This window comes from Canis lupus, chromosome 13 (assembly GCF_048164855.1).
Source record: "Canis lupus baileyi chromosome 13, mCanLup2.hap1, whole genome shotgun sequence".
In the NCBI taxonomy this organism is placed as follows: domain Eukaryota; kingdom Metazoa; phylum Chordata; class Mammalia; order Carnivora; family Canidae; genus Canis; species Canis lupus.
The window spans coordinates 51,590,191-51,613,137 of NC_132850.1; the positions used below are offsets into that span (position 1 = coordinate 51,590,191).

The 22,947-nt window shown below is 36.3% G+C and overlaps 2 protein-coding genes across 4 annotated transcripts in view; one reads left to right on the plus strand and one right to left on the minus strand.

Moving 5' to 3' along the window:
• Positions 1 to 22,947, minus strand: part of FBXW7 (F-box and WD repeat domain containing 7) — a 233,766-nt gene that overhangs the window by 96,996 nt on the left and 113,823 nt on the right. The window lies entirely within an intron of this gene.
• Positions 6,868 to 8,724, plus strand: LOC140603092 (short coiled-coil protein). Its single transcript, XM_072773646.1, has one exon. The coding sequence runs from the start codon at positions 6,988 to 6,990 to the stop codon at positions 7,234 to 7,236; it is 249 nt and encodes an 82-aa protein (XP_072629747.1). The 5' UTR covers positions 6,868 to 6,987; the 3' UTR covers positions 7,237 to 8,724.

Consider the following 22,947-nt stretch of genomic DNA (forward strand, 5'->3'; position numbering starts at 1 on the left):
GAACAGCATGAAATCTGGGTCACTGCCTGGAATAATGCAGACCCCAAGCAAATTGCCCTTTGCATACCAATTTAACAGGCATATTTTAAGAGATTTAAACAGGTTAAACGACACAGTAAGAGCAATTTACAAGATTGTAAATTGAAAGAGCAAAGGTCATAAAACTAATTGCAGGAAGTTAACCCTGTGTGTCATAAAACTAATCATAAGGAATATGTGTAAAGTAAGGAGGAGACTATTGATAAGTAGCCTACCAACAAATAGAAAGTTTATGACTGGCATTTCTAAAATAGTACTAGTACTGGTCATCAGTGAACATTTCTGTTACTAATTATAAATAATAAAAATTCAAATCACTATATTGTGTAACTTTAGTTATTGGGAGGAACAGAGAAGTATCTTTATTTTAAGCCGATAAAGTTAATTGACTCATATTTACAAGCATGGCATATAAATAGCTTTCAAAATAATATAGATTCTTACAGATAGAGTTGGTCAAAAATGGTAAATCCAAGTAGAAGAATCAGATTTAAAACACAGTCAATATAAAATATACAATGACAAAGCAAAAAGTCAGATTCTAAGAATCTGAGAATATTTGAAGAGGCTGAAAATATCTGACAGACTTACATAAAAATTTGTCGAAGTAGTATATATATTGGATTGATTTCTTTGACCTACTTTGGGAATGGAAAGTGAACGAAAATTTCATTTTCTCTTGGTATTCATAAACTCAAATTTAAACTAAAGAACCCAGTATTTTTATGAAATTAGTTCTAATAACGATCTATTAAGTAAGCTAATGACCTAATTAAAATGATAAACATTTATCCTATAAATAATAGGAAATCAGAATCAACTAAATAATCTATAAGGGGAGGAACCTTTTTAAAATAGTTTATGAAGCCCCACATTAAACAAAAGGACCTAAAACTTGAAACTGTCATATAGGAAAAGTTAATAAAATGTTAACCCAAAATACTGGATTTTCCTTTTTAAGATTTTATTTATTAATTTGAGAACGCATGCGTGAGTGTGGGTAAGCAGGGTGAGAGGCAGATACTGCCTTTTCCAAAATCAGAATCACTACAATGCTCAAAGATTGTTACTATAAAACAATATTTATTGAATACGCAATATGTTTCAGGCACATTTTAATTTTCTAGAAGCTAATGTTTAGAAATGTTTCTTTACAAGTTTTAATTAACGACTTTTAACCTGACCAGAACCCACTGTAAAATCAGATTTTAATTATAAATAACTTTGTGTGTATGTATATAAACAAACCTAAAACAATGGTTTAGAGAGAGGGAATTATGAAATATTTCAGGTACCTAAAAAATCTCTGTAAATCACCACCCTTAACTACAGTCCATTCTCACTATTCGTAGTAACTGAGTTCCATAAAGTTATCACAAATACTGAACAACTGTCCTTAGGGGAAACACAGGGTTAACTTCCTGCAAGCTTTGGTCACAACATTTTGGTCAACCGATCAAAATCTCTTCATGTGTCTATTTCTACTTAAAGACATATACTTAATATATATTGTTAATTTATTACTAACATAGAACTCACAGTCAACAGCACTATATAAACCCATCCCTGAACAAGGGTTATAACACCTATATGCTCTCCATAAGAGCACATCACAACACTAGACAGCACCTTACCACTATACTTAGAAGCCATTTTAAATAGCCAAATAAATCACCAATGGAAAGCTTTTAGTGAAAAATATTTCACTACATAGACCATAAAAAGGATATGAGAGCTGAAACAAAAAGGCACAGCATCACTTTGTTTGACCTCAGATGGCAATGTGCATGCTCATTCACAAATGACTGTGAAAGCATCATGAATATTGATTTTTGGGGTCACAAATAAACTGTAGTGAGGAGGCAAATTCACAAACACAAAATCTACAAATAATGAGAGTGGACTGTTTATTTTATCTAAATCCTCTAGACAGAGCACTACTTGTAATGCAAGATTCACACAGTATTGTGAGGTATCAACAAAGAATCCACACCACTACCTATTGGCTGCTTCTGGAAATATAACAAAGGATATGTGATCAAAGAAATTGAAAGCTCTAATAGATATTCATCACTAAATGTTTCAAAAAAAATCAGAAGTTTAGATAGCTCACACATTAAATAAAGTTATACTTTTTTTTTTTTTTTAAAGTTATACTTTAAATAAAGTAACCACTAGAAAGAAAAGAGAAGAGAAAGGCATCACTTTTCCCTTTGTAAATGAGAACAGGATTCTTCTTGCCGTGTCTTTCATTATAGTGACAGTTCTGAATCTCAGGATGCAAAAGAAGAGAGTTCTATAGTCAGCGCCATACAGGATGAAGAAGTATTATGATAATTTTGCTCTTCAAAAAATTCAGAAATAAGGTTACTGTGATGGAAGAGAATCACTCTAGAACTTTACTCAAGTCCTAGAAAATATTGGGTAACTTTTATTAGTTATTATACCTTGTTGATTTAGTGGCACTTCAGACCTAACTTCAATGCTTTTTTCCAAGCTAGCTTCTCAGAAATCTTTTAACTAGTTTCTCATGAACCCTGCTTTTCAAAAGATCTTTGATTATTCAAAACCATTTGAACTTATTTTAGGATGCTTAAAGGAATCAATGTGGACAAGTACACATATTAAACAAATTGAGCTCTAAAAGCCTGTTTCAGAGTGAATTAGAGCTGTTTCCATAGCAAACACCGACCTCGAAATTACCTGAAATCTAAGTAACTGGGAAACACTAGTTACACTAATAAAACAAGAGGTGACTTAAGCAAATGGCCAAAGCCTCCAAATGACTGTGAAATTTTTAGAATTTTTAGAATTACATGGCAGGATATGATCCATTAGATATGAGCTACAAAGTCATTTAAGAAGCTGTAAGACATAGACGGCAGGAAAATCAAATTGTATTGAAGGATAACTCAAAGCTTAGAATCACCTTCTGCAAGCGGTGATTTTTCTTTCTCTCTCTCTCACTCATTCCCTCTCTCTCAAATAAATAAATAATCTTTAAAAAAAAAAACTGGTTGCTAATTTCCATTGGATCTTTTACCATTTCTGTAGCTTTTTACATTATTTAACAAGCACTCCCTCTTCTTTACAACTCTCTTGTCCCTCAGTTTCCCTTGTTAGCATCTTTTTCTTGTTATCATTCCTCAAGCAGTACTGTTGTTCTCTGTTGCTAGCTCCTTCCTTCTCTGCAGCTTCTTTGAAACCTAGGGTTTAACTATCATAGAAACTAATGACAACCAATTCTATGATCTCCAAACTCCTCTATTCAGCCTACTAATTTTACCAAATTGTCTCACAATCACCCAAAATCCATTATCCTAAAATCCAAACTCGTTTACACACACACACACACACACACACACACACACACACGTTCTTAGATTCTCCTACTATTTTCTTTATTCTCAGTGAATGGAATCATATTCTAGCCAATTGCACAGTTAAGAAACCTGGTGGCTCTTCCTCTTCCTCCTACTATCCCTTCCCTCAACAATTCAGTCCTAGGGACGCCTGGGTGCCTCAGCAGTTGAGGGTCTGCTTTTGGCTCAGGGTGTGATTCTAGAGTCCCGGGATGGAGTCCCACATGGGGTTCCCCACAGAGAGCCTGCTTCTCCCTCTGCCTGTGTCTCTGCCTCTCTCTCTCTCTCTCTCTGTGTGTATGTCTCTCATGCATAAATAAATAAAATCTTTAAAACAACAACAACAACAAACCAATTCAGTCCTAAAGCCATTTGGTGGAGCCAAGCAAGTAAGGTACATATGTAGTGGGCAGGGTGGCAGTCCAGCACAGGGGGATCAATTTAAGCAGAGTGAGGAGAGCCTACTTGTATGTGGAGAATGGCAGAGAAAAGAAAGTGGACCAGTACTGGTGTCAAAGGCTGAATAAAAGGATGAAGAGTGATCCAAGATTGGAAAAGCCCAGCGGGTCAAAGGTAGAGCAGAATGAGAACATCTGTTTAGGTGAGGGTATCAAATGTGAACAGGGCAAGAAAGGTGTCCACAGGGCAGGATGGTACCAAAGTCCAAATGGGTTAAGGAGGGTCCAGTGGCCACAATGGTGCCCTGCTCAGATATCCCTTCAATAGATCCTGCTACCTCATCTTGGAATCCATTGCAACACTCACACCTGGCCATAATACCTCTATGCTTCTCCCAGCAAATGACTGAGCATGGTGGGAATGCTCCAACAACCAATTCTGATGGGGACTACCTGCCCCTCATATCTTGGCTTGCTATCTGTTTCTCTGGAGACCTGCATTGACATAGATGTACTGGTATAAAAAAACTCCTGGGAAAAAATTAAAAAGTGTGGAAGATACTAAAAAATGGCTAACTTCATTAAACAAAGGTTATTTCACTCCAGAATGTTGAAGAATGTTTTCTACTACACAAAGAAATCCAGTGGCTCAGCAGAAGAAAAGTTCTCAACACGAGTCCTTTTAAGACAACAGAAGGCTAGATTTTGTTGAATACTTTGAAGATGAAGAATAGCTGCAGAAACTAGCCAATGTAGCACTTCCTCTTCAATCTCTGTAAGATATGAAGAAAATACTTTGACTTTAAGGGACAAGTTTCTTGAATTTAAACGGAAAATGCACCTTTGGAAAACACCATATTACAAAAAGAGATTGTGAAACACTTCCACTGCTGCTTAGGCTTAACTAAAGAAGGATATCATCAAGTCTCAAGTCCTATTGGAAACCACCTGGAGAAGCTACAGAACAAAAGTGAACTGATTTTCTTCCTGTTCAAAATAAATGATCACTGGGCAGAACTCTTTTTCTGAATCTTTTGATTGTGAGAATTTGCCTTGAGAAAAAGAAAGAGCTGCAGTCATATACAGCATGATTTTACTGATCTGCCCAGACCAGTACTGGGTTTCTACGAAGAAAAGAATATCCTGCTATTCATCAGAAACCAATGAACGTTATGCTGCAGTTCTCAACTTCTCACACATTCAAAAAACGTTTTTCTTATTAATGAACATCAAGAGTAAGCTAAGAAACAGTCTCATTTCAGCTGAAAAGGAAATTTGTGTCTGCTTATCTCGTGTTTGACCCTCAATTGACATTTGTGATACATAAAACAAGTACATGAGGTAAATACAATTTTTATATTAATGAAGTAATAATTTTTGGCTTTCAAAAAACCACATTTTATGTATACATGAGCCTAATGAAAGAAGTACTATTTTTTTTTAAGATTTTATTTATTCATGAGAGAGAGAGAGAGAGAGAGGTACAGACACAGGCAGAGGGAGAAGCAGGCTTCATGCAGGGAGCCCAACGTGGGACTCGATCCCAGGTCTCTAGGATCACGCCCTGGGCTGAAGGCGGCGCTGAACTGCTGAGCAACCCGGGCTGCCCAAGAAGTACTTTTCTAACTGGTAGGACTACATTCAAATGTGATATCACTAAGAAATTATTTTTTCTAAGTCTTGTGTAAAAGATTGTCTAGGCAATATTTTTATTCATATTGCTTTAGTTTATGGTTTTAGAAGCTTTACTATTCAACACTGTCAAAAAATTTCATGTTGTAAATAATATTAAAATCAATTTACAACCCTTATTTAAATTAAATCTGCTGAGCCTACATTAAGAATAATTAAGTCCCATTTTTGGTTTAAGGTAGTTATGTGAAATTTATCACATTTTATAGGAGTTTGCAAAATTTATGCAAAGATAAAAGCGATTTATCCCAAGGAAAGTAAGCTAAGCTTAATTACCAGGGGGTTGTATTTTCCCCCAAGAAAAGTTAGCTAAAATATCATTTTTTAGCTGCAAATATGAAGAGAAAACTACTTTTGCACATACCATATCTCATGGATCTCATACAGAAGTTCGGATAAGGCCTGCCTATTTGAATAAGGTTAAAAAAAAAAAAACAGAGCAGTAAAGGAAAAAAAAAAAATAGAATCTCCTCTACCTGTTCTACTAACTTATATTAGGACAGATACAGTTTGTGGAAAAAGGAACCCACAAAAAAAAGAGGACTAATGGATTAGCCAATATAAACAGATCCACAGAAAAAGAACATTCTCTGCTCAAAAGAATACTACAATCACCAATAAAAGTAATATATCTACAACTTACTGATCAAGCTGAGGTACTGTGTGCAGGAAATACAATTTTTATGTGAATCCCAAGATAAGATGATTTTAAGTGTTTCCTCAATGTAAAAAGATTGAGAAAGGCTGAAGTGAATAATGAGATGAATTGATATTATGTTTACCTAATAAGAAGTAATGAGAGTAACACAGTATCATTTCTTTGAAATTCTTGCCAATGACGCATAACCTGAATCCACTAATGAGGATGCACTAGAAAAACCCAAATTAAGGGTCCTTGTTCAAAATGCCTGCAGTATAATCTTCAAAAGTTTCACATGAATGAAAGTAAAGATCAAGGCACTGTTCTAGGTAAAGGATAACAAATGCAGTCCATGATTTTGAATGGAATCTTTTTATTATGTTAGGTATTATTTGAACAACTAGTGAAACTCAAATGGGGTCTGAGGAATAGAAAACCTAATTTATTAATGCCAATATCCTGATTTTCATGGTTTTATTGTGATTATGCTGGAGAATATCCTCATTTATAAGAAATGCATACCCAACTATTGTCAACTAATCTTCACAAAAACAGGAAAGAATATCCAATGTAATAAAAAAGTCTCATCAACAAATCGTGTTACAAAAAACAAAAACAAAACCAAAAACAAAAACAAATGGTGTTAGGAGAATTGGACAACCACATGCAGAAGAATGGAACTGGACCATTTCCTCATACCATACACAAAACTAGACTCAAAATGGATGAAAGGGCCAGTTGGTCCAGGCTTCGGGGCCTGAGCGGTCCTCCCGGTTCCCTCCCGCTCCCGGCGCCTCCGACGGCAGACCATTCATCAAGGATTTTGTATCCAAGGCCCAAAAGCTTGTTACCCGAGATGATGAATGCCGACATGGATGCAGTTGATGCTGAAAATCAGGTGGAACTGGAGGAAAAAACACGACTCATTAACCAAGTGTTGGAACTGCAACACACACTTGAAGACCTCTCCGCAAGAGTAGATGCGGTTAAGGAAGAAAATCTGAAGCTAAAATCAGAAAACCAAGTTCTTGGACAATATATAGAAAACCTCATGTCTGCTTCTAGTGTTTTTCAAACAACTGACACAAAAAGCAAAAGAAAGTAAGGGATTGACATCCCTTCTATTTCATGGAATTGCTGCTGATCTTTTTTTCTTTAAAACTTGGATAGATTTAAAAAGTTATAGTACTTTTGTTTGTGGCTTAATTGAATATTTATGAAGATAACATCAGATATAGGCAAAATTAAGAGCATAACGGAAGACTTCCATGAGTTTGTGTATAATATGTTAGTCTATAAAAAGGTGCAAATGTATTGTAGACTTTATAATTAGAAATGCATATATTTATGAAACTTGAAAATGAATGTTTTATCAAATTTGATTTATAGGTTTAGCACTATCTTTTATTATAAGCATAGTAAGAGATAGAAGAACCACCGTGTTGTGAAAAGTGACCAAAATCAGGTACTGAACGCAAAGCTTTATGTACCCTGCCCACCATGTTGTGCCTCTTCTCCATTTGCTTCTTCCTTCTCGTTTCCCTTCCTCTAAGGAAAAAATTGGTTTCACATTTGTAAAGGTAATAGTTAATCATCTGTGAGAGTAACCTGAGCTTGAATTGTTGAAACTTATCTAAAATAAGATACTTTCTCAGTTAGGGTTTGTCATAGTAATAAGCTAGGATTGTTGATTTTTCTTTCATCAGTTGAAAACAGAGGCTATAAGTATGAAGACTTTTCTTTGTAACTGAATTATCAAATTGGGAAGGTTTGGTTAAAAACTTAATTTTTGCACAAAATAACCCCACTTGGTATCTGAAAAAATGAGCTCTGGTTATACGTTTGGAATAGAGTATTTTGAGAAAAACATTAATAGGATGGGAAGATACTTGGCAAACAGTAGTAACCAACTCCACATGTTTTTACTCCAGATTTGTGTGATCTCTAGCACAGACTAGGTATTTTGGGTGGTACACACACACACACACACACACACACACACACACACACACGAAGGTAGATTAAATGTAAATAACCTTATGTCAACCACATATAGAAGAGAACAGTTACAGAGTTTAGTCTTAACATTTATTTGTAGCACCCAGCAGATCAACTTTTGCAAAATCCCTTTAGAAGAGTGTTTTGGTATCAGAATCATGAATAATAAATGGGAGTTTTACATGTATACTAATTGATATTTTCTCAGTATTTTAATCTCACTACTTATCCCAGAATTTTCTGTAAACCTAACTGCTTGGTTTGCAGAGTTTTAGCACCCTTTGACAGTTTGTAAGAATTTAGTTTGTAGATTCCATTTGGTAAGAAATTAGTATCGGAAGTAATGTTAAAATATTAACTAGGTAAAGACGTCCACTAATATAGTTTTGGTTGTTAGATTTGGGCTACTTTTAATCATGGAATAATATGTTTGTATTGGTGTAAGATTCAATGAATGACTTTAGCTGTAGGAATATAATAGTTATACTGCAAATATTTTGCATCCCTTTTGTGACCTAATTTACAAACATTTAAAATTGTGTTGCAATTTTGCTTTGCTGTTTAATAAAAAGCTGTTTCAGAAAAAAAAAAAAAATGGATGAAAGACCTAAATGTGAAATAGGAATCCATCAAAATCCTAGAGGAGAATACAGGCAGCAACTTTTGGGACCTTGGCCACAGCAACTTTTTACTAGACACACCTCTAAAGGCAAGAAAAACAAAGGCAAAAATGAACTATTGAGACTTCATGAAGATGAAAAGCTTTTGCACAGCAAAGGAAACAGTCAACAAAACCAAAAGACAACCTACAGAATGGGAGAAGATACTTGCAAATGACATATCAGATAATGGGCTAGTATCCAACATCTATAAAGAACTTTATCAAACCCAACACCCAAAGAAGAAATAATCCAGTCAAGAAATGAGAAGAAAGGGATCCCTGGGTGGCGCAGTGGTTTAGCGCCTGCCTTTGGCCCAGGGCGTGATCCTGGAGACCCAGGATCGAATCCCACGTCGGGCTCCCGGTGCATGGAGCCTGCTTCTCCCTCTGCCTGTGTTTCTGCCTCTCTCTCTCTGTGTGACTATCATAAATAAAATAAAAAAAAAAAAAAAAAAAGAAATGAGAAGAAATAAACAGACATTTCTCCAAAGAAGACATATAAATGGCCAACACATGAAAAACTGTTCAACATCACTCGGTATCAAGGAAATACAAATCAAAACCACAATGACATACCAACTCACACCAGTCAGAATAACTACAATTAACAAATCGGGAAACAACAGATGCAGTGAGGTTGTGGAGAAAGGGGAACACCCCCATACAGTCTTGGTGGAAATGCAATATGGTGCAGCCACTCTGAAAAACAGTATGGAGGTTCCTCAAAGAGTTGAAAATAGAGCTACTCTATGACCCAGCAATTGCACTACTAGGTATTTACCCCAAAGATACAAATGTAGTGATCTGAACAGGCACCTGAACCCCAATATTTATAGCAGTAATGTCCACAATAACCAAACTATGGAAAGAACCCAGATGTCCACTGACAGATGTATGGGTAAGGAAAATGTAGTGTGTATGTAATGTATGTGTGAATGCGCACGCGCGCATGCACACACGCACACACACAAATGGAATACTATGTAGTCATTAAAAATGAAATCTTGCCATTTGCAACAAAGTGGATGGAACTAGTAAGTAAAATGAGTCAATCAGAGGAAGACAATTATCATATTATCTCACTCATGTTAAATTTAAGAAACAAAATGGAGGATCATGAGGAAAGAGAAAAAAATAAAACAAGACGAAATCAGATAGTGAGACAAACCTTAAAAGACTCTTAATCGTAAAAAACAAACTGAGGGTTGCTGGAGGGGAGGGGGTAGGAGGACGGAGTAACTGGGGGATGGGCATTAAGGAGGGCATGTGATGCAATGAGAACTTGGTATTACATAAGACTGATGAATCACTGACCTCTAACCTCTGAAACTAATAATATATGTTAATTGAATTTAAATAAAATTTTTTAAAAAGAAAATCAAAATGAAGAGAAAACACATTTACAGTACTGTCCTGTATTTATCAATGAAAATCCACCTATAAGTGGACCCATGCATTTCAATCCTGTATCATTCTAAAATCACCTGTATATGGAAAACACTCCCAATGTTCTAGGACATTGCAAGTGCTCAGTAAAAAAGTGCCTAATGTTATTATTTCCCTCCTCAAGTTACATGTTGAACCTACTATTTAATAGGCAGTCTGCTGGCATGAGTCTTTTCCCCAGATGGTAGTAACATAGGTCAGTGCATTGATAGGAAGCTTGCAGGCCACCTAGCAGGTAGGACTGGAGATTCAATGGGGAAAACAGTAAATCAGTAAGTAGCCTGAGGAAGCACATCAACCAGGAAAATTGCTGCTCAATTAATTTTTCTTTTATTTTGTAAAATACCTGGTGAGATCTTTTGCAAGTCATTTTAACATTTCATAATAAATGTACTTCTCCTGGTTTGTGTATTTTATTTCTCCATCAAAATACGGGTGTTTGTATTTACTCCAGTCATACCTTATTTAAATGGCATTTTCAAGTCAGCTTATCAAAAATTGTGGGCTTCCATGTCTTACCCAATTAACCAGTTGGCAGGATTAGTTTTTTGCTCCAATGGTTAAAGCTTTTGGTTATGGCTTTGTCAACATGTTGTCTTTTCTAAAAAGTACCACAATAAACTGAAAGGTTAAAAAAAGAAAAAGGAAAAGGAAAAGGAAAAGAAAAAAAAGAAAAAGAAAAAGAAATGCATGCTCAAGAGTTTAGGGGTGATGGTGCATCCTGTTGACAAGTTATCAAATGGTTCTGGGGCTAAGTAAGTTCTTAATAGTGTACTTGGGACTTTTTTGAAAGTTTAAAAAAAGGTGGTAAAGAGGGAAAAATCTGGACAACATTCTGGTTCCCACTTCTGCTACAAATTACCTTTGCTTTGTCCTGATAATTTTGTCTCCCACTCACATCATCACTAAGTCCCAAGTGTATCTCTTCAATAGATCTACAATCCATTCCCCTTCTCTAGTGCTGTTTAATAAGCAGATACTATGTGCCTCTTCCTCCAAACTATTTGAATCACATCCCTAGCGATCTTCACATCTTCTGTATGCCATGCCTCTCACCTACCCTCTATACTGCTGCCAGAACATGAAATGTCAACACCTAAGTGGCAGTTTCCAAACATTTTACATGCTGAAGCCCTTGCTCAAATGAAGGCAAGATATTAAGTAAAGAAAGAGCTTGTGAGAGACAACTGGAGAAAGGGAGAGAATAGTGTATACAGAAAGAATGGGCAACCAAGTGATTCTGCAAAACTTTTTAAAGTACTATTCTATAGAATAAAATCTGAACTCCTATGCACAGTACACAAGATGTTCCTAATCTGGTCCCACCTCTAACCATCCTAATGCAAACTTGTTTGTCTTAAACTGGATATTACCCAACAATATTGATCTACTTGTATTAATACACTATATGTTCTTATGTGTCTATATCTTTGTAAAAGATGTCTTCCTCTCTCTGACACATTTCTTTGCCCACCCTTTACGAACCCTATCTGGCAATGTAAGTCACCTTCCTTCATTCTTCTATTCTCTGTCACAGAACTTGCTGAAATTGGCAAGCACAGGTCTTAAATATAAGGACCTCCCCTCTTCTACTTGTTTTAAAAAAAAAGATAGTGGTAAAACATTTAGGAAAAAGTTGGGACCGTGGACTTCTAATAAAAGAAATGCCATGGGGATCCCTGGGTGGCTCAGCGGTTTAGCGCCTGACTTTGGCCCAGGGCGCAATCCTGGAGTCCTAGGATCGAGTCCCACGTTGGGCTCCAGCATGGAGCCTGCTTCTCCCTCCTCCTGTGTCTCTGCCCCCCCCCCATGTCTATCATAAATAAATTAATTAATTAAAAAAAAAAGAAAGAAAAGAAATGCCGTAACTATCAGGTTCATAGTAAGGGGTAGTAAGCTTGAGCACAGAGGGCTGACATGTGAGTTTCTTTGTAAATGTATATTATAAAAAGTAGGCTAGAAAAGTGAACATGTTTGCTATTTCAATTGTCTCACCTTCCAATTCCATGAAGAAGACAGGAACTACTTTTGCTTTTTTTCTCTTTGGATGTTCCGAAAATACATACCAAGTATATATTATAATGCTACGCTTTAAAACGCAGAGATATACCAACAATTATACACGGACAATATATATAGGCTTTCTTCACATTTAGGAGGTGATACTCAACTGAACATATAGCTTTATTACAGTCCATATAATCTATTACTTCATATAATTTCTTAAACTGTTAACCAACAAATACATACAAAATTCATAGGATAATTTTTCCATTTCCTAGAACAGATTCAGTAACTTTTCTTGCACATTGTAAAATAAAAAGCAGAAAGAATACAGTTTTTAAGTATGAAATGTAAGTGTTCATCTTACATTGTTACCAGATATTTCTATTTGTAATAGTTCAAGACTGAAGTCTACTTCTGGAAAACACACCCTGTCACTGAACAAATAGATCCCACCTCTTTTAGGTAGAAAGGTGCTGACACTATAGCTTGCAGCAGGAGGAGTGTCAGTTTGCATATAAATGCTAAAATCTGTGTGACAAAAGTCAACAATCAGAGAAGTCATTCAAGTACTAACTAGTCATTCACCATTCAATACAGAATGGAAAAATGGGTGAGACACAAACAGCTGACTAGAAAAGATATAAAAGAATAAACATATGAAAAGGTACTCGGTGAAATTAGCCATCAAGGAAATGCAAATTAAAACCACAATACAACTTTCCATCCACAAAAATTGCTAAATTAAAAGGGACCAACTGCCAGGAAACGTTGATAAAAATAGGAAATAATTAAAACTCATACATGGCTAGTGGGATTGTAAAATGTTACTACCACTGTAGAAAACCATTTGGCAGTTTCTTATAAAAACAGGCAGCCTGTGAGCTAGCACGTATGCTCCTATGTACTTACCCAACAGAAAAGTCCAAAGTAGTCTGGTACAAGAATGCTTGTAACAGTTTTACGCAGAATAGCCAAAACTGAACCCAACTCAAGTGTTCATCAACAGAAGAATGGATAGAGACATATTCATATAATGGAATGGTACACAGAAATGAGAGTGCACTTTTGATACATGAAACAAAATGAGTATCAAAAACAGTGTGCTGAGTGAAAGCAGCCAGAAAAAAAAATTATAAGATACCATTTATATGATGTTTAAGAATACAAGAAACTAATCTACAGTAATAGTAATCAGAATAGTAATCAGAACAGTTGTTGCCTACGTGAGGATTGAATGGAATGGAGAGTAATTCAGGGAGTGACAAATTATTCTACATCCTGACTAAGGCATTGGTTACATAGGCATATGTATTGTCAAAACTCATCTATGGATTGTACTTTACATAAAAAGCACTTCGATTAAAAATATATGTATTAATTGAGGACAAGGGAAAAATTTCTCTGCCTTCTTTGACTCTCCCATTGTGAGCCTGTTAAATGCTGAAAGAGGCTTTGGACTTCTTAGCTCTGGGCCCATTCACTGGATCTTCTCTACACTAATAGCAGATACAGTCACATTATAGAGGCAGGATAAAAGCCCAGAATACTGATTTTTCCACTTCAAGAGGCAAGGTGGCAGTTTTTGCAGAGTCCACAACTCCTCGCACTGGGGAATCAGCACATCATTCACTGTGAAACATTCTATAGCAGGTAGAGAGAACTTTAAATGAATGAAGAATGAGAAAGAGCTAAAACAGCAATTGTATCAGAAGGAAAACCAATCTTGAAGCCACTACCCTAAAGAGCCAATGACCACAGGACCAAAGAAAACAAGAATCTGCTAAATTTCAGAAATAACTCAGCATCTTTAAGGAAAACAACAGCACCACTATCAGCAAGCACTGACTCAACTCCTTGTAGCTCTGGCCTCTATTCTATCATTTTACAATAAAGTTTTGAAGTTCAGAAAAACACCACTATATACAGAAAACATATTGTCTATAGAAAACTAATGAGTCTGTTTCTTTAATAGAGTTCCCATCTTAGCATAGTTTTAGCACGGTAGTTAATGTGGACCACAAAGGGAAAAAAATGTCTTCTCGTTATCTGTTTTTTAAATTTAGGAATTCTATTCTCATTTGCTACTGCTTGATGCCCCCTTGCCTGAGTTTTTAGAGGGTTTCAGTCAGTATGTTAGAACTCAGGTACCTGCTGCCTGCATTTCTTTTCTTGCTCACTGAGAAAAAGCAATGACCTCAATTTAGATGAATATATCAGAAAATCACTATTCATAGAAGACTCTAAGAAACAATCATTCCATCTTCCTCTTCAAATTCTTGGCTGGAAGGTTGAGCAGGCATATTGGGGGAAAACACTGCCTGACCACACTGCACACAGTATAGTTTCAGAAATGTGTATTTGAATTGAAAAACAGAAATATTTTAACTCTCCGGCAGCTCGGGTGGCTCAGCAGTTTAGCGCCACCTTCAGCCCAGGGCCTGATCCTGGAAACCTGGGATGGAGTCCTATGTCCGGCTCCCTATATGGAGCCTGCTTCTCCCTCTGCCTATGTCTCTGCCTCTCTCTCTCTGTCTCTGGGTCTCTCATGAATAAATATTTTTTAAAAAGAAATATTTTAACTCTAACATGAGCTTGGTACTGGTGATACAATGCTGACCAAAGTCATAAGGTCTGAATAAAAAAAAAAAAGAGAGAGTGCAGTGCTAAAATATGCTGTTTTTGAAAAATTATGAAAAATAAAATCTACCCTAGTTGGATCTTTGTAAGACATACAAATGAGAAAATTTTCTAAAACTGTATAATTATAGTGAAACCAAATAAAATAAACTTCATTCCAGCCAGCTTCACCACTGCCCAGCAATGTCCTTATCTGTCAATACTACGGTGACTGAAAAAGCAAAGAAAACAAAAACCATTACCACCACCAAGAAAATAAAAAATCTAAAACATTAATTCTAACAAGAAATATTTATAATCCACTTAAAACCATTCCTTTTTTCTTCCTTTTTAGTTCAGACTGAGAGCTTTTATTTTCTAAATGATAAGAAGTATCATGATTTTCTTACAAAGATCTCCTCTATTTATGTAGAAATAAAGCAATACTGTCATGATGATTAAATTAGTAAACTAGATCCCTTACATAATGATCTGTAATTTTCAGACAAGAAATTTTTAAAATTTTTCAGGTTATAAAACAGTATTTCTGGACAAACCTAACAAGGCAGTGGTTGTAAAACACTCTCAAACTTCCAAACACCCTCAATCTTAGTACAATGCTGTGTTGTACACTCAATCTAAAACTAAGAGGAAGCATTGTGGGATGGTCACAACTCAAATTCCTTATCACAATGAGGACTGCCTAAGGATTTTACCACTAAACTTAGCCATTCAAATAACTGGGAAGACAGTAACAGTGGTCACTGCTCTTCAAAACTAGTGACTTTCAGATCTGTTAGGAAGAATATTTCTTAGAACTTCAAGTTTCTAATAGGATTCCTTCACTCTGAAGTTATTCTTCCCACCCAGACAAATTTAGATCACTAACTCAAAGAATAATTACTGGAACTCATAAAAATATGCCTTTTTCTACTGCAGCAATTCACCTACTCCAGATAAAGAAACAAAAATTGTTAAGAAGAAATCCTGTAAGTTAAGAAGCCTGTTTTATATTCAGATTAGTAAAGATGCTTCTACTGCATTCCCATAATCAGCAAACATTTACAGAGAGCCCACTAGGAACTAACAGCTTATTCATCGAATCGAGAACCTTGAGATCATTATTCTCATTTTACCAAATAGGAAACAGACTCAGATTAAGGTCACTTGCCCTACGATCTATAGTTACCAAGATTTACCAACATGTTAAAACAATGAACCAATGCCTGAACCAAGGTTCATATTCATTCCACTAGACCAGCCTGTCTTCCAACAAGGCATAATCAAGGATCTTACAGCAGCAAGAGAAACAAAAGGCACAAGTGACAATAACAGGACACCATCACAAGGATCTCTTTGATATAAAAGCACCTTCTTAAGATAAAGACCACTCTTCTTTGTCAGACCCCTAAACACCATCTTTCTTCCAATCAGGGCCTTGGACAGTGGGTCTAGACCCAATCCAAAAAAAAAAAAAGACTTTTAGGCTGCCCCTAGCAAAGTAAAAGAAATCATATGAGATTTTCCCTAGGCTCCTTTCAGGAAAAAGGGGACACCCTTTATCTCCGTTTCACCCAAAAACCCAAAAACACTCTAATTGCTTTTGCCCACTAGTTACAAAGTGCTCTTAAAGCTATATTTGAATCTGTAAATATAGCTCTAGAGTTACATATGATTACAAGTATTCTGACAGTTTAAATTGGTAAGATTTTAGGTAAAACAATGAAATCAAATTGTATAGACTAGAATTCAAAGTAGTTATCCAACTTTGTAGTCTCATTTCTTCATCAAATTCTCAACACAGGGCAGCATGGGTGGCTCAGTGGTTTAGCACCGCCTACAGCCCAAGGCGTGATCCTGGAGGCCCGGATCTAGTCCCACATCAGGCTTCCTGCATGGAGCCTACTTCTCCCTCTACCTGTGTCTCTGCTTCTGTCTCTCTCTCTCTCTCTCTCTCTCGATTAAATAAATAAAACCTTTAAAAAAAAAATTCTCAACACAACTGCAAAATAAGTATTACCTATTACTGAATATTACTTTATGCCAGGCCTTGCTAAATGTTTTACATATGAAATCAGATTTCATTGTCAAAACAAACTTATGATGTAGATTCTATTTTAAAGATGATGAGGTTCAGAAAGCATGCTATGCTGCCTCTTAAGCACTGTCCATCTGATACACAGTTTCTCAGAACCTCTATCTTTCTGAATCACACTCCAGGGCAGTGGAAATCACACAGTCCTGTGATTAAAGATAAACCATTCCTGGCTCCAGAAGAGTTTTTCATTTGAGGTAAGAATAAGGAATAATATCAATACCAATGAAGAACATTAAGAAGGGTATCCTTTCAGCACAATGTCAAAACCAAGTTGACAGTGAAACAGCTGCATAAATTTGAAAAAAAAATCCATTGGGTTAACAGCCCAGGTTCAGTAGTTAGACTATACAAATTCTAAAGACTTAATGTCTTTAAATCTGTTACCTCATCTGCAAAAGATGGTACCTCTATTTAAATGGTACCTCTATTTTACAGGATTATGTAAGGATTAGAGAGACAACATACGCAAAATGTTTAAAGATGTGTCTGACAGCTTTAAGTGAGTACTTAATACATTATTTTTATTAGCTATTAAACAACTTTCTGTTTCAATTTTAAGAAGGCTTAAATAGGCTAACTTCATCATGAATTAAGTATAACAGAAGAAAGGAGATCAGCTCAGCAATCATGAAAGATACTCAAATTCAAATCTTTTTTTTTATTTTTTAAAAAATTTTTTTTTTAATTTTATTTATTTATTTATGATATTCACACAGAGAGAGAGAGAGAGGCAGAGACATAGGCAGAGGGAAAAGCAAGCTCCATGCACTGGGAGCCCGACGTGGGATTCGATCCCGGGTCTCCAGGATCGCGCCCTGGGCCAAAGGCAGGCGCTAAACCGCTGCGCCACCCAGGGATCCCTCAAATTCAAATCTTTACTCAATTTGAGATAGAGTACTCACAAGGTTAAACTATCTTCCAAACTAAAATATACCAAAGGTTGGTTACATAGGGAAAGATGCATTTCCAACTCTTTTTCAATAGCAGGAAAACCATTCTCTAATCTCTCAAAGGACAGGAATAGGGTCAGTGGTATTTAAAGTGTGGTGGGCAGGCCCCTAACATGCTGAGACTTTCCAGATCTTTGAGGTCATATCTACTTTCATAATTCCCAGAAGTTATTTTTTTTTAAAAAAAAAAAAAAGAAGAAGAAGTTGGGGATCCCTGGGTGGCTCAGTGGTTTGGTGCCTGCCTTTGGCCCAGGGCGCGATCCTGGAGTCCCGGGATCAAGTCCCACGTCAGGCTCCCGGCGTAGAGCCTGCTTCTCCCTCCTCCTGTGTCTCTGCCTCTCTCTCTATGTCTATCATAAATAAATAAATAAATCTTTTTAAAAAATAAAATAAAAAATAAAAGAAGTTATTGGTTTTTGCACTTATTCTCTTCCGAATGTATATAATCTCTGACTGCTTAACTTGTGATGATGCCATTACTCTAATGGCTGATTCAACTATGTTTGTGCTTTTAAAATTTCTTGGTTTTAATTTTTTTTTTTAAGTGCTGGGTGTTTTTTAGGATTTTATTTATTTGAGAGAGAAAGAGCGAGAGCACTAGGGTGGGGGGGCAGAGGGAGAGGCAAACACTCCATTAAGCAGGGAGCCCTACATGGGGCTCAATTCCAGGACCCTGAGATCATGACCTGAGCTGAAGTCAGATACTTAACCTCAAGCCACCCAAGCACCTCTCAGTTTTAATTTTTAATACAACAAATATCAATAAATAGAATTTTCATAACAAAAACTATTTGGGGTCCTCGGTAATTTTCAAGAATGTAAAGGGGTTCTAAGACCAAAATCTGAAAACTGCTGCTCTAGGTGGTCAGAAAAGTTATCAGCCACGCAAAGGCAAAGAGATTCAACCAGAAAGCTTTAGAGGTATTCTTTTCTCATTACCTTATTTTAGAGCTTCAGAATCTGACTCTAGAAATTTAAGTACCCTGCCAAAATCAAAACAGCTGAGGAAGGGAGGAGCTCAATTGGAAGTGAGGTCTTTAGACTCCCAGATTCTCTTTAATTGGTCATAAGCACGGCATATGAAAAATGTGCCTTAAAGGATATTGTAAATATTCATGAATACTGGTCAAGTGCTTATATTAGCACCTCACACACAGCAGCTGTTCAATAAATAGTAGTAGTACAGATGACAGAGGACCAAACCTCTGCTCAAATACCTTTAGAGATCAGCAACCTCTACAACCTGGACATGTTGCACTTTTTGATGAATTTTATATTTACTTCCTCCTTTACTAAATTTGAAATCTCCCTCCTTGAATTTCTACCCAGTATGGACTTTATGGTTGTTACATAAATGAAATCTAATCCAATGCTACCTACCTTATTTTTCAAGCATAACCACCCCAATTTCGTTAAATCATTACTGAAATGGCATGACTTGGACTCTCTCACCATCCTAAGAGCTCCAAATGATTACTCCTCTCAAAGTGTAATACTCAAAACTAAACAGTCTTCCACATGTGGTCTCCACATACTTAGGTCCCTGGTTTTCCTTCCTCTGGATACTGTTGATCTATTAATGTAGTTGGTCTTTCTAATTTTACAGAGCTCCCTCTTCTGTTATATACAGTGTTAAAAACAAACAAACAAACAAACATGCAGCTTGCTTTCTGAGATGTCTTGGCCCTATTCTTCCCAACTTTCACTTGGCACTTCTCTTTCCTTTGTCCCCGATTCCTTGCCATTTTGATTCCATTTCTGCATTTTCTCCTTTAGGGTGACGAGGCCCTATTTTGAAAGACACCCCTGGTAGGTCAGTTTTGAGAGTTTGCAGGGGTTAAACTACCCATGCCCTCATAGTCCTTACTGAGGGCCCACTGCACTCATTCATTGTTGGAGTAGGCAAAAGACCTACCAGTTTCATCTGCTAGTTGGCCAGCTGGCTTTTCCAGTTAACTATTTGAGGAATTCTCTTGTTGCCAAGTCTGATCCCCATTATTTCCCTTTCGCTTTTTTCCTACTAATACATGATATAGTCAAGTCTTGCAGCTATTGGTGTTTTGCCCTTTACCTAGTGGTATTTTAGGGTTCAGGGAATATACACTGTCAGGGATAAATATGGCCCACAAGTTCTTTGTTTTGGTACCTTGTTTATCTGCTTATACATAAATTCAGAAAGACACAAAACTAGATGGCTGTCTTCTTTCCAGATTTTTGCTTTAAGTTAACTTAAAAGTTTTAAGCTAATTTTTTAAGGAGCTATCTCAAAAGGATGATCTCATAGATCATCCTGGGAATAACATATTACTATCACAATTTTTTTTTCCTGAAACGGTTTCTGCTTTGCCCTCTTTCTTGAATGACTGCTTCACTGGGTATGGATATATGACTGACAGTTTTCTTTCAGCAAATTGAAGATATTATTCCACTATCTTTTAGCCTCCACTATTGCTATTAAAATTCAGCCAAATGCCAAACTGTAGCTCCTTTATAAGGAAACTGTCTTTCCTCTGTAGTTGTTTTTTAAATACTTTCTTTATCCTGACTGTTCTATGTGTTCTACACTATCATGTATCTAGATGCGAATTCATTTTTATTTATCCTGTTTGAGATTCACAAAACTTCCTGAATGAGCTTCCATAATTCTAGGAAATTCACAGCCATTCTCTCTTTGAGAATTTATTCTCCCTTCTTTTTATCATTTCTTTTTGAAACTCCAGTTAGAGGTGTTAGACTGTTACATTCTGTTTTCCACATTTCAACCTTTTTTTTTTTTATTCATCTACTTGTCTCTTTTTTTTTTTTTTAAGATTTTATTTACTTATTCATGAGAGGCACAGAGAGAAAGAGAGAGGCAAAGACACAAGCAGAGGGAGAAGTAGGCTCCAATGCAGGGACCCTGACATGGGACTAGATCCCTGGTCTCCAGGATCACACCCTAGGCTGAAGGCGGTGCTAAACCGCTGAGCCACCTGGGCTGCCCCATCTACTTGTCTCTTAAGATGCATTCTTCTTTGGAACTTTGTAGAATTCTCTGAGCCCTGGGGTAAATTAACAATTGCTCCAGAGAAAACTCGGGTTTTTTCAGCTAGTTGCTCAAAAACACTACCACTTCTGATTACCACTTTAAGTTCACTGCTTGAGGATTTCAGAAATACATACAGTTCTATGTGAGAAGCTACTTGTGGTTACAAATTCAGAAGGTAGGGGAAGGATCCTATACCCAAAACTAAAACTAAGACTGAAAGTCCCTCACTGTCCATTTTCATGTGGTAGGTTTATTTTTTGTTCATCCTTATAGAACCTTTTGGGCTCTCACTTTATATGTGGGCCTCATATTAGACACTCATCTTTTGGGGGCCTTCTGATTTACCACCTTGTCTCCAGCACTTAAGGTTGCCCTTAAATTAGAAGGCCAAGGTCTCCACCTTGTGAAAAACTCCCAGGGCAAAAACTGGCTTTTGCCCACTCTTAGCTCCCAGCGTCTCTTATTTTAGCCCACAATGGATTTCTTTGTTGTCATGTCAGCACTGCAGTTAAATCAATACATTTATCTACCTATCTCTTTACTTTATCTGGCACTTTGGTTGTTACATTTGAGACAGTTTTCAGAGTACCTATTTGGTATTCCACATTACTGCCAAGAACAGAAGTCATAATTCCTTGCAGGGAGACCCTGGATGATTTTACAACGAATATAATATTTAAAATGCATACTAAAGTACTTGTTAGGTGGTACTCTGGGGTGGAGAAGGAAAAACATAGTATAAAAGTAGCTAATTAAAGAAATAAAGATGTGTGAGATGTTTGGTTTTGCTGGGCTTAAAACTAAATTGTAGGGTACAGAATTACTAGAAATGAAACTGATAGACTAGGAGATGAGGCTCAAGACAGAGAGGATCCAACCCTTGAGAATCTCTGTATGCCATGATAAGGAAGATGAACTTGAGACTGGCAATCACCAAAGGGCTATAAGCAGGGAGTTGACACTGTCATATACATTCATTAAAAAGATTATTCTAACAGAAATGAAAGAAAACAAATGGAAGAGACAAGAAAGTAGAGCCTTTCTATTCAAAATCAGGTCTTCCACCAGCAGTGGACTGTCATCACCTGGAGCTTGTTAGAAATGTAAAATTTCATGCCCTACTCCAGATCTACCTAATTAAAACCTCATTTGTAACCAGAACCCCAGTGATACATCTGTAAAGTCAACTGATGTCAAAACAATGATCTGCAAAGCCAGTGAACACAGCTTTATTTTAAATTTCAAGGAAAAAAATCTTAATTATTCGGAGTACATGACATTCATTTGATGTTCAGTGTTGCTTTATTTGTCTAATAACAAGCTATTAATATCATAGATCCTTAATAGGCTTAAATTGTTAGGTTTAAATTTGAGGTTTTGACACTATAGACGTATGCTATGTAGTGATTAGTTATTTAGTTGTGACATAAATTTGAGCCCATTAACATGCTGCTAAGAACAAAACATTTAGTGAACAGTAGACTATTCAAAGTAGCTTTTTATTTTTCCACTCATTGTTACACATGTGGTAACTCTCAAGGATTTAAAAAAAAATAGTAGAGGGAGTGGGAAGAACCCTTCTGTTTAGTGATAGAAGTAAAAAGGTCTAAGTATTTGATGCTTTTAATTAAAAATTATTGTAAGAAATGGAGAGAGTTCTAAGCTATAAAGCTATTCTGCATTTTCGGTGTTTCATTTAAAGTCTCTAGCTACATTCCTACTTAAAGTCAAGTGCGTAATATATTTGAACCACTTCATCAAATTGAATAAATATTATCATCAGAATTCAAATTTTAGAAAAGTGCTTTTTAAAAAAAGTCTTATTCTCAAAGTAAGCTGCATCAAAATCACTGGGAGATGGGGGCCTTAAATGCAGAAACCTGAGTCCTAGCCTAGATCCACTGAATCCAAATCTGCATTTTTAATAAGCAGTTTCCAAGTAATTCTGTGAACATACAAGTTGTTTTTTTCCCCAAATCTGGATATTTTAATTGTTCATTTATTGACTTTTT